At 58.7% G+C, this 12,318-nt stretch overlaps 1 protein-coding gene across 1 annotated transcript in view; it reads right to left on the minus strand.

Moving 5' to 3' along the window:
- The window catches only part of SDK2 (sidekick cell adhesion molecule 2), a 315,464-nt gene that overhangs the window by 14,678 nt on the left and 288,468 nt on the right, over window positions 1-12,318 (minus strand). The window contains exons 22-34 of the mRNA XM_078872818.1: window positions 11,756-11,877; window positions 8,873-8,982; window positions 8,476-8,626; window positions 7,394-7,751; window positions 7,030-7,145; window positions 6,463-6,697; window positions 5,491-5,589; window positions 4,401-4,589; window positions 3,986-4,187; window positions 2,989-3,092; window positions 2,370-2,440; window positions 1,186-1,330; window positions 384-440 (exon numbers count right to left, since the gene is read on the minus strand). Coding sequence (XP_078728944.1) covers window positions 384-440; window positions 1,186-1,330; window positions 2,370-2,440; window positions 2,989-3,092; window positions 3,986-4,187; window positions 4,401-4,589; window positions 5,491-5,589; window positions 6,463-6,697; window positions 7,030-7,145; window positions 7,394-7,751; window positions 8,476-8,626; window positions 8,873-8,982; window positions 11,756-11,877 — 1,959 coding nt within the window. The remainder of the gene's footprint in view (window positions 1-383; window positions 441-1,185; window positions 1,331-2,369; window positions 2,441-2,988; window positions 3,093-3,985; window positions 4,188-4,400; window positions 4,590-5,490; window positions 5,590-6,462; window positions 6,698-7,029; window positions 7,146-7,393; window positions 7,752-8,475; window positions 8,627-8,872; window positions 8,983-11,755; window positions 11,878-12,318) is intronic.

Here is a 12,318-nt window from a genome sequence, read left to right on the forward strand (position 1 = left end):
AGAGTGGCAGAGGGAGAGAGTGACAGAGGAAGAGAGTGGCAGAGGAAGAGGGTGACAGAGGGAGAGAGTGGCGGAGGGAGAGAGTGGCAGAGGGAGAGAGTGACAGGGGGAGAGAGTGGCAGAGGAAGAGGGTGACAGAGGGAGAGAGGGATGGAGGGAGAGAGGGATGGAGGGAGAGAGTGGCAGAGGGAGAGAGGGAAGGAGGAGGAGAGGTTCCGCGCATTAGGGCTGGCGTCGTCGAAAACCGGCGTTAACGTCGTCAGCGAGTTTTGTTTGGGACGCAATCTCAGTCTCGGCTAAAATTATTTCGCAAATGGAAGAGCGGCGGAAACGCAATGGGGGAATAGAGGAGAAGTGTGGAGGATCGACAGGTGTGCCCTTACTCTCCAGCTCGTGCTGCGTTGACGAGGAATCGTTGAGCGTGTGAACGAGGTATCGCGCTGCACACACACACACATACGTGCGCGGACGCGTGCGTGCACACACACACATACGGCACAGGTGTTAGGACGCAGATGCGGCAGCGGTAGCGACATCAGCAAGTGTCCGGTGAAGGGTTTCGTTATGAACGATGATTACCGTACTCTTGTTTACCTAGGAGAGCCTCACTGAGCCTCAAGTCTCTTTTTGCAGCAGGGTCCTGCTACGTTTTCGCAGTCAGCAAGCGATGCTGCTGCTGCTGTGATCCCAACGGCGTGATTTGCAAGTAGTTTCTTTCAGCATTGGCCCATACCGGTTACATGGAATTTTCTTATTCTTAACGAGATTTTTACTGCACACAAAAACGAAGGCCCGCAGCAGAACGTTGGGTGACAAAAAACAACTGAACGCGAATATCCGCCAGGCCTATGTACCTGACGCGTTCTGATTGATAGGGGGGGGAACAGAGGGAAAGAATACAACAGCAACAGCCGCCATTCGCCACGGAGTGGCAGTGACATCACCACAGCGCTTGTGCCAGACTAGGTGGACTTTGAGGCCACGTGAAAGCGTCGGAGGCTCGCTCACAGCAGGTCAAGAGATGCACACACGCGCAGACACTCGCTCGCACGCACTCAGGGGGAGAACGCACAAACTCCACGCAGAGAGACGCCTGAGTCGGGAATCGAACCCAGGTTCTTTTCGCCACGAGGCGCGAACGGTCAAGGCCAGCGTTGGCCCGAACCCTCCGCCGCGGTCACTCACGCGTCAGTTCGGCGGCGGCGGCGACGGCGTCGCGGGCCCTGCGGCCGCCGGGGGGTAACCGTGGCGGCGCGTCGTACAGCTGCAGGGGCCGGTAGTGCACGCGGAAGCCCAGCAGGATCCCGTTCACCGACTCCTCCGGGGGCGCCTGCAGAGGACACGACAGCGGCCTCGCTCAGCCTAAACCCACGCGACCGCTCACGGTCGTGGTTTCGATCCCGATCGTGACGCCCGTGGTCGCGTGGATTTTTCTCCGGGTCCTCCGGTTTTTCCCTCCACATTTAGAAACCTGCGTTTAAGATTATTTGGCTGCTATAGATTTCCACGCAATAAGCCATTTCGATGAGCTATCATTTGTGGCCAGGTCGCTTCTGAAAAATAGCTCGGTTGGGCTTACCTGGTAAAATAGAACTCGTAATAGTAGTAATATTAATAATAAAGACACAAATGACAATGTAGACACGTTTGGTATTCGTGCTGGCGATCGCGAAGGAAGGTGCTGTTTTGTTTCATGGACACAGTCTGATTCCCAGCAGGGGGCGATGTTGCTATATGGGATCCCAATTGAGTAATTATTTATTTTATTTTGTTATTTGGCAAATTTGGAGCGTGAATTTCTGGCACGTGAATTGCGTCACGGGATCTTTAACATCTACTGCGAATAAAAGGGTGGGTCGTATTCCATGGTTAATACAGCCGCGGTGTTTACCAGGGCGGCCTGCCGGATTTCAACCACGGACGTCTGTTACAAGCGGCAAACTTGGTCATGCCACGGTCCCAAGGAGCGCGGAGAGAAGTTGAGAGACAGACAGACAAACACGTGGAGTAGAGAATAATCGCTGGTAGGTGACATCACATTCACTGTGACGCTGTCAGGATGAACGAGCGTGTTTGTAAAGTGTCCCTTCTGCTCTGGTTTGTGTCTCCAACACGAGGGCAACGGCCCTTTAATCAACGTGGCCGGTTTTCAATCGGGCGAGTCCTACACAGCAAAAACAACGTTCAACTGAAATTCCATTGACGTTGGACGATCTTGATGCGCGTTATGGCGCCCCCTCTGTTACAGACGGAAGGACAGATGGCCAGCGATGGACAGAGCTAATGCATGCGTGCTTTCAACCGTAAGTTGTAAGAACGATATAGAGAGAAAGAGAGAGAGTAAGAAGAGAATGGCAGAGTGCACCCACCTTCCATCGGACGAGCACGGAGGTGGTGGTGTGCGGCGTGATGGACACGATCACAGGGGCCTCGCTGGGCACTGCGATGACAAAGGTCGGTCACTCACTCGTTGTTTGGTCACTCGCTGGTCTGGCACTCACTGGTCACTCACTGGTCACTCACCACCTGGTTGCTCACTCAATGGTCACTCACTCACCGATCGGTCACTCACTGGTCACTCACCCGCTGGTCTGTCACTCACTGGTCACTCATTGGTCACTCACCCCCTGGTTGGTCACTCACTGGTCACTCACTCACCGATCGGTCACTCACTGGTCACTCACCCGCTGGTCTGTCACTCACTGGTCACTCACTGGTCACTCACCCCCTGGTTGGTCACTCACTGGTCACTCACTCACCGATCGGTCACTCACTGGTCACTCACCCGCTGGTCTGTCACTCACTGGTCACTCATTGGTCACTCACCCCCTGGTTGGTCACTCACTGGTCACTCACTCACCGATCGGTCACTCACTGGTCACTCACCCGCTGGTCTGTCACTCACTGGTCACTCACTCGACAGCGGGTCACTCGCGATCGCAGACAGACTCGGGGAGCCGAGTGGCAACGCTGCGCGCCCAGACTCACCGGCCTGCAGCGTGGTGACGGCCTCCGACTCGGGGCTGAAGTCGCTGTCCCCCACGTCGTTGGTGGCCATGAGGCGGAACGCGTAGGAGGTAAAGGGCCTCAGCCTGTGGGCCACGGACGCAGGCGGCCCTCGTCACAACTCCGCGCTTTGATACTACGAGCCACCTCAGCCGTAGCTTTCACGTTTCTTGTTCCCCCGTGACCAGGGGTTGGCGACGGGCGGCTCCGGAGCTGCACGTGGCTCTATAAGGACTGCTTCGTGACGTTATTTACGTGCATTGTGGCTCTTGAAATATTGAGTTTTTTTTGCCGAATTTGAAAAAAATGCCTCTTCTTGTTACGTTGGTTGCCGATCCCTGCCCATGACACAGCTGACCGACATATCTAGAAGGTGAAGACTGCATCTTCCCTCAAGCAAGCAATTCGCAACTACGCTGAGAGACGGCAAGAGCAGCACGTGGACAAGAGAACGCACACAAGTTAAAGACATCAGCTTGATGGTTAACAAAAGTAACTTGGCGTCGGGCAGGACACAACACAAGGGGTGACGGCCGGGGGGGGGGGGGGGTGGGGTTCAAGAATCCTGACAAGAGAATTGGAACGCCTCCAAGGGGACGTCCAAATCCGGAGATGGAGCGACACGATCATCCCGGACGCGCTGGGTGGGTCGCTCGTCACAGGACCGTGTGGGTTGGCGACCAATCGGGGAGTACTTTGATCGGCCAGTGGCGGAATCGTCATTGCGAACGATGGCGACGAGGGCAGCGGTGTCCTCATCACCGCCGCCGTTGTACGGCACGCGGTCGCGAGCCGCTGGACAGCCCCCACAGGGGCCGCCGCGGCGACAGAGCAGGGATGTCTACCTGTCGATGATGACAGAGCGAGGATGGCTACCTGTCGATGATGACAGAGCGAGGATGGCTACCTGTCGATGATGACAGAGCGAGGATGGCTACCTGTCGATGATGACAGAGCGAGGAGAGCGAGGAGAGCCTACCTGTCGATGACGTGCTCGGTGGCGTTGTGCGCCACGGGCGTGTGGTGCGTCTCCCAGCGGCCCAGCGGGACCTCGCGCCCCTGCACCGTGTAGTAGCGCGTGGGCGCCAGCCCGTCGCTGCCCGGCACCCACGTGAGCAGCACGCTGCGCGCCCACACGCCGCTCTGAGGCACCTCGGGGCGGCCCGGAGGCTCGGCCCGTTCTACACAACAGACAAAGGTCCCCCGTATAGCCTTTTAACGGACTGCAGGGGCAAGTACGGTTTATCGAGCGCCTGTAAAGTCGGACACCGCATACTGTGCGGTGTGTGCGCCGTGTGTGGTGTGTCGTGTGTGCTGTGCGGTGTGTGCGCCGTGTGTGGTGTGTCGTGTGTGCTGTGCGGTGCCATGTTGCGCGGCGCGCGCGGCGCGAGCACCTCTGCGCTGCGTGGTGATGAGCGTGAGCTCGGCGGGAAGGCCCCAGCCCTTGCGCGTTCGCGCCGTGACTCGGAAGGCGTAGAGAGCCTCGGGGCGCAGGCCTGTGAGGCGCAGCTGACGCTCCGAGGGGTCCAGCTCCTGCACCGTCTCCAAGCTGGAGCCGTTGACGCGGTAGCCCACTCGGTAGCCTGCGCCGCGACGCACACGCGCCCGGCGGGACGGGCGCCGTCAGCGAGCCGTTACGAGAGGCCACCGCGGCTACAGGCGGCTTCTCGGGTGCCCACGGCAATGGGGCGAAGGAGTAGAAGATAATGGGCAAAGGGGCAGCCCTGCAATTTCTCGCTCGCAATCGCTACTGGCGGAAGGGTCTCCGCCAGCGGGAGCTCGAGAGAACATTCTACGAATAGTCAGTCGCGAGCTGGGATCCACGGGCTGCATCACTGAAATCCAATGATCCTCCGCAGAGGCCACGGAACTTCACAATCGCCTCGATATCCACGCCTAACGACTCCGCGCGTGTGGCTGTACGTGTGGCCCCATGTCGTTGCATTGCGTCCGTGTTTTATATGGGTCACCCCCTCCCTGCCCATTACCCGCAGAGAATCGAGAGCTGGCTGCCTGAGAGACTCACACCCGCTCTCTGCACGCAAGCCGCATGCACGGCGCGTTGTTCCGCACATGGTTGCCATGCGTGCGCAGGTATGGAGTGGCAGCGCAGTAGTCGGCGTGCCGCACTACAAACCCGGCAACTTGATGACCGTTTCCAGCCACAGATGACCTCACCGGCCAGAGACATCTAAACCGGTCCTGGTCACCTGCACCTACCCCCCCACCCCTCCCCCGCCATGCGCTGAGCAGCACGGTGACGTATGAGTGCTCCTCAGTTCAGCTGATCCCTAGCCAAGGACATGAAGATATGAACCAGCCCTGGGCATCCCCTAAGTTGACTTAGCCTCAAATCAGTACCTTGTGCCGTGTGGAAACATCAGCACTGGGGTGGCAAAGGCGATCGAGACGTAGCGCTCTCCGCACCGCTTGCCAAGTGTCTCTCTGTGTGCGTGCGTGCGTGTGTGCAAGCGCGAGCCTCACCCAGGATGATGCCGTTGGGCTCCGTGGGCGGCTGCCACACCAGGCGGGCCGACACGCGGCTCACCTCCGGGAAGAGGATGCCCACCGGGGGGCCTGGCACTGCGGGCCGACAGACAGAGACACGTGACGACTGTCCCTGTGCGGCGCAAGGCGTACCCCGGCACCTGGAACTGCAAACTGGCATTCGTCTGCTGCCAGTAGAGAGGGAGATTCCACACTTCTATGACCGGGATCAATCTATCCAAAGGACATACACCGTTTACTGATTACGTCCCTACGGTGTACATAGGGAACAACCAGGACTTTAACCTTCCAATTGCGATTCACTCGCTCTCCCGCTGAGCCACGGAGCCGGTATGATAGGGTGCCCACGCCGATTTAACTCTACGGGCCGAGGGCGAGAGACACTGCGGCGCTGCGGTCGGCGATAACGGCGGCGTCGACAAAAGAAACGAACGTCGCCGGGCACGTTGTTGGGAACATCACTCGGAATGTCATTGCTCGGACCGTCGTTGTTGGGAATTTTGTGGGGAACGTCATTGGGAACGTTGTTGGGAACATCGCTCGGAATGTCATCGCTCGGACCGTCGTTGTTGGGAATTTTGTGGGGAACGTCATTGGGAACGTTGTTGGGAACATCGCTCGGAATGTCATCGCTCGGACCGTCGTTGTTGGGAATTTTGTGGGGAACGTCATTGGGAACGTTGTTGGGAACATCACTCGGAATGTCATTGCTCGGACCGTCGTTGTTGGGAATTTTGTGGGGAACGTCATTGGGAACGTTGTTGGGAACATCACTCGGAATGTCATTGCTCGGAACGTCGTTGTTGGGAATTTTGTGGGGAACGTCGTTGGGAACGTTGTTGGGAACATCACTCGGAACGTTATTGCTCGGAACGTCGTTGTCGGGAATTTCGTCGGGATCGTCATTGGGAACGTCGTGCGTGCGGGCGGTCGGCGTGCGCGGCGTACCGTCATCCAGCGTGCGGTGCACGAGCGGCGGGGAGCTGGGCTGGCCGTCGCCGATGCGCGTGAAGGCCTGGACGCGCACCTCGTACAGCGTGTACTTGAGCAGCTGAGCCAGCGCGGCCGACAGCGTCGCGTTCCCGCGCACCACCGCGACGCCCTGCGACTCGCGGCCCTCGGGCCAGGCCCAGCCGTGGCCGCGGTCGCTCTCGCGCTCCGACGCCACTTCCTGGTACAGCACCTGCGACGGCGCGAGCGTGCGACGCGCACGGGCGCGACGGTGAGGGAGCGAGCGTGTTTGCTTGTCGTTACGCACCAGCTTTATCCCCGCTCCCCCTTTCGATATTAGGAAGCCACTGGAGCAATGTAATTTTACAGCCATCTAGTTTGAAAGATAATTTCTTTGGGGCTGCTTTTTCTGTTTGTTTTGTTGTCCTTCCCCCACACCTCCGATTGGCACGGTTTGTACGTGCAATGCGAAAGAAGTTAAACATACACACACGCACGCACGCATACTCCTCGCTACGGCTGCGGCCGCTGCTAGTCACCCCACTCGCAGCACCGACTTCTCACCTTGTAGCCCAGGATGAGGCCGTTCTGCTCGGCTTCGGGGACGGGGCCCCAGCTCACGGTGATCCTCGTGGGGGTCGTGGCGTTCGCGGTCACGGCAACGGGCCCCGCCGACGGCACTGCAAGTGCAGCCGAGGGGACACCGTGTCATCATCATCGTTAGCAATGATCTAACAACTGCCGGATGAAGGCCTTCCCGATGCCATCGGCAGCAATTTGGTCAATGCAGAAATCCGAGATTAATTCGGTCGGCTGCCCCACGCAACGCTGGAGGCGGGGGAGGAGGCAGGAGAGGGAAGGAGGAGGGAGGGGGGCGGAGGGAGGAGAGGGGGAGGAGGGAGGGGGAAGGAGGGAAAAGGAGGCTCACCTGACTCGCGCGTGCGACCCCTAACCTCGGGGCTCCATGGCCCCGGACCGATGGAGTTGAAGGCCTGCATCTGGAGGCGGTACTCGCTCCACTCCTCCAGGCCCTCCAGCGTCACCTCCCTCTCCAGCCGGTCCGCCACCACCGTGAAGAGCGCCGGCTCCGCACCGCCGCCGGCACCGCCGCCGCCACCGCCACTCTCCGCCTCTCCGCGCGGGCCCAGCACCCCGGCCCACGGCTCGGCGTCGCCGGGCCGGGCGGCCGTAGACAGCGGGCCCCATGGCGGCACGCCGAGCCTCGTGTAGCGGACGCGGTAGCCCACAGACTCCGGCAGGGCGTTGTACTCCAACTCGGGCAGGGGCTGCGCGGGCGTCCGGGGTCGGAGGGAGACATGGCGAGTCGCGAGCACAGCGGCCGTTAGGTCAGTCAGCCTCTCTCGTATCCCGAGTCGCAGTTTTAGTCTTAAGTCTGATCGAGGACACCCTGTGGAACACTAGTCGAGGCTTAGGCTGTAGGTTTCGTTTAGTCAATTCACTTAGTGCGATGCATTGTACATTTTTGGGTGAGGACACGGGAATGATCTGGCCAATTTTGTTGTTGTTATAAAACCCCTCCACCGCCCGACATAGTCAAACAAATTAAATTTGTCGCGTGCACAAGCGTGCAACGCGCCAATTATCACACTGCTTCACCTCGCTGGTGAGGTGAAGAACAATTCACACAACCGCGTTCAGTGATTAGACGCTGCGAGGTTTTCACTTGAAGCTGCTTCAAGTATTTTCAGGTCAAACTTCATTGTTCCCGCGGTGACAAAAGTAACCGAGCCTTTTGTCCGCTCTTAGTTATCAGTGCAACGAGGCGTGGGCGCGGTGTGGACAAGGTTGTGGTTGCGGTGTGGGCAAGGTTGTAGGTGTGGTATGGGCAAGGTTGTGGTTGCGGTGTGGGTAAGGTTGTGGTTGCGGTGTGGGCAAGGTTGTGGTTGCGGTGTGGGCAAGGTTGTGACCGAGGTGTGAGCTAGGTTGTGGGCGCGGTGTGGGCGCAGTGTGCCCCCGGTTGCGCGGACAAGGCCGCCCCCCAGCACGCACCACCCAGCGCAGCCACAGGCTTGTCTCGCTGGCGGTGCGCACGGTCAGGTTGGCCGGCGCCAGGTCCGGCGGAGACTGCAGCGTCTGCATGGTGCGCGACGGGAGGCTCGCCGGGCTGGAGCCCACGATGTTCGTCTGCTTCATCCGGAATCTGCGGCACAGAAACCACAAAAAACTAATTAATCAGGTGCGGCGGTCGACCAATTCAGGAGTTACGATATTTATTTTCCAGTGTACTACCGAGCCGCGCCAGCGCTGGCCTCACCCATCACCAACTCGTGCACCGTGCCACTGACAGGCGCTCGCTAACGACTATTGCCCCGCAGCCCCCCGTACGGCTCCGCTGAGGTGGCGGTGGGAGAGGGCGACCGTTGTGTTTGCAGGGCGAGCGGACGACCTGTAGTGGGTGAAGGGGGTGAGGTTGGGGATCTCCAGGGAGCGCGCGTCCGGCTCGTTGTCCAGCTCGTAGAGGCGCAGCCACTCCTCGCTGTCGCCCACCACGCCCACCTGCACAGCGGGCAGCGACCGTCAGACTTGGCGCCGCGACGTCGCAAGCGCCGGCAGGCCGGCAGGGCCTGGCGAGGTTGCCGAGTGCGCGGGCCGTGCAGAGCGCGTCTCAGAGCGACCGCCCGTCGAGGCGCTCGGCACGAGCGAGGGGCAACGTCGGGGGAGGCGGTGAAGGGGGTGGGGGGGGAGTGAACAAGTCTCGAGGGACGAGGGAACGACTCCGCACCAGATGGAGCCATCAATAAAGCTGGTAGGTTAAGCGGGGGGGGGGGGGGGGAGGGGGGCAACTTGCCCCGGGGGCCTCACACAAAGGAGGGGCCCCCGCAGCGGGCCTGGCTCTTTTGCCACTTATAAGTCGGGGTGCCCCATGTGGGGTTCCGCCCCAGGCCGCCAGCCGCCAGCCTGCAGGGGCCTCTGGGTGGCCCTGAATGTAAGGGCGAGTGGACAGGGGGAGGGGTGGGTTTGGAGTGCAGAGGCTCAAGTGAGCAAGCAGGGTTGTGCAGCAGGAAGCAGGGTTGTGTAGCAGGAAGCAGGGTTGTGTAGCAGGAAGCAGGGTTGTGTAGCAAGAAGCAGGGTTGTGCAGCAGGAAGCAGGGTTGTGTAGGAAGAAGCAGGGTTGTGTAGCAGGAAGCAGGTTTGTGTAGGAGGAAGCAGGGTTGTGTAGCAAGAAGCAGGGTTGTGTAGCAGGAAGCAGGGTTGTGTAGCAAGAAGCAGGGTTGTGTAGCAGGAAGCAGGTTTGTGTAGGAGGAAGCAGGGTTGTGTAGCAAGAAGCAGGGTTGTGTAGCAGGAAGCAGGGTTGTGTAGCAAGAAGCAGGGTTGTGTAGCAGGAAGCAGGGTTGTGTAGCAAGAAGCAGGGTTGTGTAGCAGGAAGCAGGGTTGTGTAGCAAGAAGCAGGGTTGTGTAGCAGGAAGCAGGTTTGTGTAGGAGGAAGCAGGGTTGTGCAGCAGGAAGCAGGGTTGTGTAGCAGGAAGAAGCAGGGTTGTGTAGCAGGAAGAAGCAGGGTTGTGTAGCAGGAAGCAGGGTTGTGTAGCAGGAAGCAGGGTTGTGTAGCAGGAAGCAGGGTTGTGTAGCAGGAAGAAGCAGGGTTGTGTAGGAGGAAGCAGGGTTGTGTAGCAGGAAGCAGGGTTGTGTAGGAGGAAGCAAGGTTGTGTAGCAGGAAGCAGGGTTGTGTAGCAGGAAGCAGGGTTGTGTAGCAGGAATCAGGGTTGTGTAGCAGGAAGCAGGGTTGTGTAGCAGGAAGCAGGGTTGTGTAGCAGGAAGCAGGGTTGTGTAGGAGGAAGCAGGGTTGTGTAGCAGGAAGCAGGGTTGTGTAGCAGGAAGCAGGGTTGTGCAGCAGGAAGCAGGGTTGTGTAGCAGGAAGCAGGGTTGTGTAGCAGGAAGCAGGGTTGTGTAGCAGGAAGAAGCAGGGTTGTGTAGGAGGAAGCAGGGTTGTGTAGCAGGAAGCAGGGTTGTGCAGCAGGAAGCAGGGTTGTGTAGCAGGAAGCAGGGTTGTGTAGGAGGAAGCAGGGTTGTGTAGCAGGAAGCAGGGTTGTGTAGCAGGAAGCAGGGTTGTGTAGCAGGAATCAGGGTTGTGTAGCAGGAAGCAGGGTTGTGTAGGAGGAAGCAGGGTTGTGTAGCAGGAAGCAGGGTTGTGTAGCAGGAAGCAGGGTTGTGCAGCAGGAAGCAGGGTTGTGTAGCAGGAAGCAGGGTTGTGTAGCAGGAAGCAGGGTTGTGTAGCAGGAAGCAGGGTTGTGTAGGAGGAAGCAGGGTCGTGTAGGAGGAAGCAGGGTTGTGTAGCAGGAAGCAGGGTTGTGTAGGAGGAAGCAGGGTTGTGTAGCAGGAAGCAGGGTTGTGAAGTAGGAAGCAGGGTTGTGTAGCAGGAAGCAGGGTTGTGTAGCAGGAAGCAGGGTTGTGTAGCAGGAAGCAGGGTTGTGTAGCAGGAAGCAGGGTTGTGTAGTAGGAAGCAGGGTTGTGTAGCAGGAAGCAGGGTTGTGTAGGAGGAAGCAGGGTTGTGTAGCAGGAAGCAGGGTTGTGCAGCAGGAAGCAGGGTTGTGTAGCAGGAAGCAGGGTTGTGTAGCAGGAAGCAGGGTTGTGTAGCAGGAAGCAGGGTTGTGCAGGAAGAAGCAGGGTTGTTAAGGCTGGAGATTATTTTGATGAGACTATTTTGGGTTGGAATTGTTTTTTGTGATGGAGACACAGCCGTGGAATATAGATTCACAGAACTCATTAGCTTTGGCAAACACATTTGGCAACATTCGCCGTGTCAATGCCTTAATGTGCGAGTATAAATCACAATTGCATTACCGCAGTGTTTTGTACATTTCACACATTCAGCGTAACCTCTCTTGTGTAAACAAATTTCTGCGGCGGTTGTTCACACGACGCCTTCCGATTGGTGGCCCTCGTCCCATGAACACAAACACACTGGAGAGGAGTGCATTAGAGGACAGCCCACGGAAGTGGATATCACAGAGCCGCCTCTGAGATCGATTCAATTGTCCTGCCTCGAGTACATTTTGTTGTTCAGCCCGCCGACAAAATCAAAGAGACCAGGACCTGGGCCACCAAAACAACGAAAAACCTAACAAGATCCGTAAATACTACCGCTGCCTCAAAAAGGAGTAAACGGAAGCCGACGTTTTGGGTAATGGCCCTATCTTCACAGCGCACGGATCACCAACGTGAAAAAAGCACGATTTTATGGGGTCCACGCAAGGTGGCCTAAAGCCTGGCCGCCACCTCGGCCCCTCGGCGCTGCCCTCCTCGGACGGCGCGTCCTGGCGAGCGGGCCCCACCTGCGCCTCCACGCTCCACTTGCTGATGGAGGTCTTGCCGTCGTAGCCGGCGCGGAACTGCAGCATGGCCGAGCGCGGCCCGATGTTGGAGATGGCCAGGTTGGTGGGGGCTCCGGGCAGCTCTACGATGGCACACGCGAGCGCGGGTTGAGTCAGTACACGTGACGGACTCACCACAACCACCAGCACCAATCAATCAACACCACCACCCACCCACTCTCAACCACCCCACTACCACCCACCCACTCTCACCAACACCACCACACCACCACCCACCCACTCTCAACCACCACACTACCACCCACCCACTCTCACCAACACCACCACACTACCATCCACCCACCCACAACCAACACCACCATACCACCACCCACCCACTCTCAACCACCACACTACCACCCACCCACTCACAACCAACTCCACCACACCCCCACTCAACCAACACCACCACACCACCACCCACCCACTCTCAACCACCACACTACCACCCACCCACTCTCACCAACACCACCCCACTACCACCCACCCACTCTCAACCAACACCACCACACCACCACCCACCC

The sequence above is a fragment of the Lampetra fluviatilis genome, chromosome 35 (genome assembly GCF_964198595.1).
Source record: "Lampetra fluviatilis chromosome 35, kcLamFluv1.1, whole genome shotgun sequence".
Taxonomy (NCBI): Eukaryota; Metazoa; Chordata; class Hyperoartia; order Petromyzontiformes; family Petromyzontidae; genus Lampetra; species Lampetra fluviatilis.